General features: G+C 43.6%; 1 protein-coding gene across 1 annotated transcript; it reads right to left on the minus strand.

Moving 5' to 3' along the window:
- Window positions 1–3,498: 3,498 nt before the first annotated feature.
- Window positions 3,499–4,503, minus strand: LOC308361136 (trace amine-associated receptor 13c-like; the record flags this gene model as incomplete). The annotated part of the gene is made up of 1 exon (XM_080833399.1): window positions 3,499–4,503. The coding sequence occupies one exon, from the start codon at window positions 4,501–4,503 to the stop codon at window positions 3,499–3,501; it is 1,005 nt and encodes a 334-aa protein (XP_080689525.1).
- Window positions 4,504–6,277: the final 1,774 nt, after the last annotated feature.

A 6,277-nucleotide genomic window follows, 5' to 3' on the forward strand; every position in this document is an offset into this window, starting at 1 on the left:
TGAGCTTCGAAACCTATTCTTCACAAATGTTAGGGTTTGGAAAGCTTCTCTCACATGCAACCTGTGTGATGGACAAAGTCAACCCAAACTTATATGCTTACCTAATGACATGATAAGCATCTGGGAGGAGGTTGTACAGTGAGAGTATTAATTGGGCACAAATGGCACAGTTTTTGCAGGAGGAACAGGTCCTGCTTTCAAGCTCCATCTCTGGTTCTTCCATATAGTCCGCCACTATCCTCCTGACCTTCCTGTGCCATCTCACTAGCCTACATGCCCTGACAGTACAACCTTCAAGAGAGGACTTTTTCAGTCTCTCCCACTGGTATGCCAGGCTAGACAGCTCAGTTTGTAATGTGCTAACAGTAGCTCTGTAATCAAACGTAAGCAGACATTTGCTGATTTCCTGGAGTGCTGAGTTAGGGAGCCCATCTATCTTTATTTCAGGAATGTTTTTAGGGTCAAGACAAGCTAAATCTGAGGCAAGTTTTGCATTAGCTGAAAACCTACTATCCATGCTATCAGTGTCCAGAATAACATTATGGACTTTCACTTCAAAAGCAACATCAGAAGAACTGGCATCATCTAAAATCTCCCCTGGCATTCTTTTCTTTCATCAAGCACGGTCATATACTGCTCTTTCTTACATTAAATAACTTAAATTCATATTGTTTATTTTATTTGGTTAACCTCTCTACCTGTCCCTGTAGTCATGGCCTCCTCATTGCACATTTCGTGCTCATCATTTTCAGCAGGAATCATTTTACCATATATTGGGTGATATAAAAAGGCTAATATTTAAATGAAATGTAATATTTTGCTTGCGAATAGGTTTACAACGCTACAACGATATTAACCAACGCTACAATGCTAGCCGAATATTTACGTTGCTAATCATTAGGCCTATGCCTCTCTTTACCAGTTGCCACTTGTGTTTTTACCTCTTGAAAATAGATCGGTAAACTTGGCACATTTGGCAGCATCCTCCTCCAATGCCTTTCTTTATTTCAATCTGGCTTTTTCAGCCCCTCCTGGCCTTTTCCTCCCATCCATCCTCCCTGCCTCGTATCGTTGCGTTTGGGCCGGCCCAGCAGCAGTCTAATGAGAAAACTTTTTGGAAAAGACGGGCTGTGGACCCAACCAACTCTATTTGGGAGGGGAGAACTTCCTCGCATGGTACAACCCATGCGGAGGCTGCGGTATCAGAATGTGAAACGTGTTTAGCCTACTTTAAGAGAAGATGAACGAACGTGACAAATGTCAAAAAATTAAATTCTCGACCGGCCCAGAAGTGAAGTGGCCCACCGGGAAAGCTCCCGATTCTCCCGATTACCCACCCCGGGCCTGCTCACAGATGAGTAAATGTGCCTTCTTCTGAACACTTCCAGCACCCTGGGGCAGTAGTGAGCTTGACCATGTACAGTTAAACGGGAGTCCAGTACATTCTGTGGATTATCTTAAACTGAATTATTCTAGTGCGAAGAGCCCGTTCTGGAGGAGATACCACTGTGCCAGGTGTCATGGGCCATTAAAACAAGGACAGCACTCTCATCTGGACATCCGGGTGGACAGCCAGACTTCCTGAATCTGAGGGCGTAGTTGGGGTTGGGCCCTTGTCTGACATCTGCCTGTCCTTGGGGTTGTCAGACTGCCCTCTGGAGGTAGTGGTGTGCCTCGTGCCAGGCCCTCCTGTCTGCCCAGTTGCGGTACAGTGTGGTGTGTGTGTGTGTGGTGGGGCGGATGCGACAGACTTGTATGAAAACCTACTGTGGACTCTGCACCTTTCGGCAGTGGCCCACAGACTGCTACACATGGACTTGAATAACTGTCATGGTTTTCTTTTAGAAAACCAAGTTTGTAAGAAATATTATATTTTTTTAATCGGAAATTGTTGTCTGGATGAATCTGTGGGGTTGCTCCCACAAAACTAAGACCCTGAGTACCTAGAGTAAATTAAGAGTCCCATCTCTGTAAACTGGGCGGTGCAGTCGGTCTAGAAAACAGGACTCTCTCAGTTAAACAAATGTTTGATTTAAAGTTTTATTTTTGAAGTTATTAAATTACCCTTAGGTCATGTGCAGTGGACTTTGTATATTGCCGGCCATATTGGCCATCAATTAAATTAGGGCCCTGTGTGTGTATGTGTGTGTGTGTGAGAGAGAGAGCATACACATAGATCAACACACACATTAGCTGTAATAATTGCATCATGTTTTGATGGTTGCCAGTTTGCTGATAGCATCTCAACGGTCTTCATTAAGACATTGGTCTGTGTAATGCTTTTAGCACATATTAATGCCTTTGACTGAAAATAGCATAATCTGTGGATACAGATTTGTTTGTGTGTATTAATGAGTGTGGTGACAAATCTCCTTTGGCTGCTCCTCCATGATCATTATTAAAGGTGTTGGAAAAACACTGATCCCAGTGGACATGGGCTCTCTGGTCTCTCTCGCTCTCTCTTGCTCTCTCTTGCGTAACGTTTAGTTTAAGGCCCAGAGAGGTTATCGAAGGCCTATGAAGGAAGTGACCAAGATGTTAGGGATACTTTTCTTCCTCTGGGCCAATTTCTTAAAGGTGCATTAAGGATTAATAGCTATTCGCTAGAGGTATGCTAGCAGCTAAAACTAACGAAATCTCTTGAAATGTGCTGACTTTGACATTATGACTAACTAATTACTCAACGACTGTCCTTATACAGTCAAACATCAATCATGTGCAACACAAGACTAAGCAAGACGGCAAATAAGCTACTTACTAGATCGGCAGAAGGTAATCAAAGTCAGGTCGGCGGGCATCGGCAGGCAAAACTACAGAAGGCAGTTATATGCCTATCGACCCTGCTATGCCATTGGCACGGACGCAATTCTCCATATTAAAAGTCATTGTAGCGCCCCAATTTTTTTTAAGCTGTTATTTTAAGGTTAAACTGCTTATCCTAACCCTAATCCTGAAGCATAATTGTTGCATATTGTGCCTTTAATATCTCTCCATGTTTCATCAACATTAGTTTTTTTATATCTGACTGACAGTCACTGATGCAGATTGCTCACCTAAGGCAAATTTTAAATGCTTTCTAAACAGACAGTTTGCCATTCATGTATTCCTGGTGACACAGTTGCCACCTACAGTATGCAGCAAATATATTATCAAGAAACAAAAAAGGGTTTAATGGAACAGTTTCATGTCTGACTTGGGGGTATACTTGGGGGTATGTAGGTGCAAAGATACAGAAGGTGGATACGGAAGCAGAGAGGCTACATACATAATGGGTTTACATTTTGTAGTGATTCCTAACTGCTTTCATTCATGTATTGACAAGCCTCTTTAGATGTATATGGCGATGGGAAAATGTAATTGAAGTATTTGTTTTTATTAGCAGTATTAATGTATTTACAGCTCCCTAACAGTTAAGACATATGACACAAATATACAATGAACCAAAAACATCTGCTGTAGCAACTGCTGATAAGCATCAATGTAATATCATTCACAGTATTATCTGCTTTTTGTAAGCACATTGATTAGAGAAGAGTCAGGATTGAAAATCCTAAACATGAGGATGATTCTAGCACATATTCTGAACCAAGGGTAGAAGAGAGCATAAATTATTGGATTAATTGTGGAATTAAGGTACAACACAGTAAGACTTCCATCAAACACATGTCCAATTATTGGATATGGAATTAAATGACTCAGTTCAACACACAAGAAATAGGGCAATAAACATGCGACAAACACAATCACAAGAATCCCAAGTGTGGTGGCTGCTTTCCTCTCTGAAGCTTTAGGAACACGCTCTCCATACTTCTTATTCCTGGGGATGTGCTGCCCTCTTGAGGCCCGGATGCTTACTGCATGTTTTCTTGCAATAGCAAATATCTTCACATAGGAAACCATTATGACAGAACACGGAAAGACAAACATTAACAAAAGGTCTATGACAGACCAAACTCCTTCTCCAACTACATTGCAATCCCTCAGGCATAGTATGTCTGTAGTGGCAGTTCCATTACAATAAATAAAAGTCAAGTTGTACAATAATGAAATTAACCACTTCAGGCAGATGACAATGGACATACATTTGGATGTGACTTTGATTGAATATTGCAGTGGGTAGCATACGGCATACCAGCGATCCAGAGATATAAGAGAGACATTGTAAATAGATAAAAAGGGAAAGTGTGATACACACAGTAGGCAAACATAGCAAAATATCTTGCTCACAATCACACATATATTTCTTGATATGAAATATATGGGCATGACAGTAAGACCAACCATCATGTCAGCTGTAGCAAGAGAAAGAATTAAGAAGTTTGTGGGTGTGTGGAGCTGCTTGAAGTGCGAGATGGAGATGATCACCAGCAGGTTTCCGCACACAGTCAGGCTGATCAGCACTGCCACACAGGCAAAGATAAGTACAGAAGAATGGGTCCACTCAAAATCTTGACATGTGGCATTAGAGCAGAAATTCAGTTCATTCACAACACTAAAATTCATTGGTGTTATAAAAATGAATCGCTAGCATTTCATCGGGCAAAAAGTTTCCTACAAAGAGTAAAATCACCCAATGCAGGTCCTTGGTGTGTTGAAACCTGAGTGTGGGTAGTGTGCGATGTCCATGAGATGCACACTCTCTGAGGTAGAAAGCTCTGAAGTGGCAGATTTTATGTCCTACACTCAAGACGAATAGATTCCCTGATGACAACAACAGACACAAACACATGATGTAATCTTGATTGATGTGTCTGAAAAGAAATATATTTCGAAATAAGTATGGACATTCTATACACATATTACAGTGTTTTTCTGATGGGAAATGTAGTATTCTTATGTTGGGCCACATGTAACAACATTACATACACACTCAAATCACGCTGGGCACTTTTCTACACAGAAAAATATACTTATGAAACAACACTTTCCTGGAAAACATTCAAGTTTCGAGGTGAAGTACGCACAATATTTGCAAATATTATGAATATTGTAGTATTTACAGATTGGCGACACCAAAAGAGGCTTATGGTGATGCAAATGACTAAACAGTCCATGTATCAATGATTTAATTCTGTGCACGTATTGTTAATTTTATAGGCCTCTTAGTTACGGCAGTATCATGCCAACTATATGTGAAGTGAACACTAGGGTTAACTCAAGTTTAATTTAACAGTACGGAGGCCATTTTAATGCCTGCACCTTTATGGCCTGCACCTCGCCGGGCTCCTGCTGCTTCTCCTGTACCTGCTGCTGCTGCTCCTGCAGTGGCAGCTCCTGCTCCTCCTGCGCCTGCTGCGCCTCCTGCTGATGCTGCTCCCGCAGTGGCAGCTCCTGCTACTGCTGCTGCACCTCTCGCAGGTGCTGCTCCTGTTTCTTCCGCAGCTGTTACTGCTGCTCCTGCCGCAGCAGCTGTTCCGGCTACTCCTGTGGCCACAGCCGCTGTCCCCACTCCTGCTCCATACAGGGCAGCTGCCTCTGCCCCTGTTGAGCCCGCAGCTGCCTCTACTGAGCCCGCAGCAGCGTCGGCCTCTAATGAGCCCGCAGCAGCGTCGGCCTCTAATGAGCCCGCAGCAGCCTCTACTGAGCAACCCGACCGGCCACCAGACACTCCGTCCCGGTTCGGTCGTCCACCAGACATTCTGCCCCTGTTCGGTTGCCCCACCCACCCACCCTATTGGGATGTTTTTGATGTTTCGATTCCTTCCGCTTCAGCCAGTTCCGTGCCTCCAGGCTTCCAAGACTACATTACCCAGAGTGCTGGGCATACGACACCAGGTCTAACGTGACTGTCTTGTCTGGCTTTGAGCCGTGTATCTCTGCTCTGCGCCCTCACGCACATTAGCCAGAGTGACACTCTGCTTGTGAGATCTTTAGTTAATGTTCCCAGTTAAGGTTCTTTGTGTTAGTTTAGTATTCCATGTACGTTGTTAGTTTATTTGTTTCTCCCAGCTAGTGTTCCCCGGTGTTTTGTGTAATTCCAGAGTGTGACTCTGTGTAGTTTAGTTCTGTCTTTCCTAGACCTGTCTTTAGGTTAGTCTAGTCTCCTCCTGTGTGCGTCTCATCATCTGCCTGTTAGTCCGCCCTGCATTGTGTCCATTCCCCTGCTCACTGGCTGTTCCATCAATAAACCCTGTCTTCCTGTAAATCCCCTCGTCTGAGCTGTTCGTTCCGTGACAGTTTGGCCACAAACAAATAGCACACAGCACTTCTGTCTTCACACATGCACATCAGGACCACCAAGCCCCTACCAGTAACTCCCATATAGCCCACCCTCAAC

The sequence above is a fragment of the Sprattus sprattus genome (genome assembly GCF_963457725.1).
Source record: "Sprattus sprattus genome assembly, chromosome: 2".
In the NCBI taxonomy this organism is placed as follows: domain Eukaryota; kingdom Metazoa; phylum Chordata; class Actinopteri; order Clupeiformes; family Clupeidae; genus Sprattus; species Sprattus sprattus.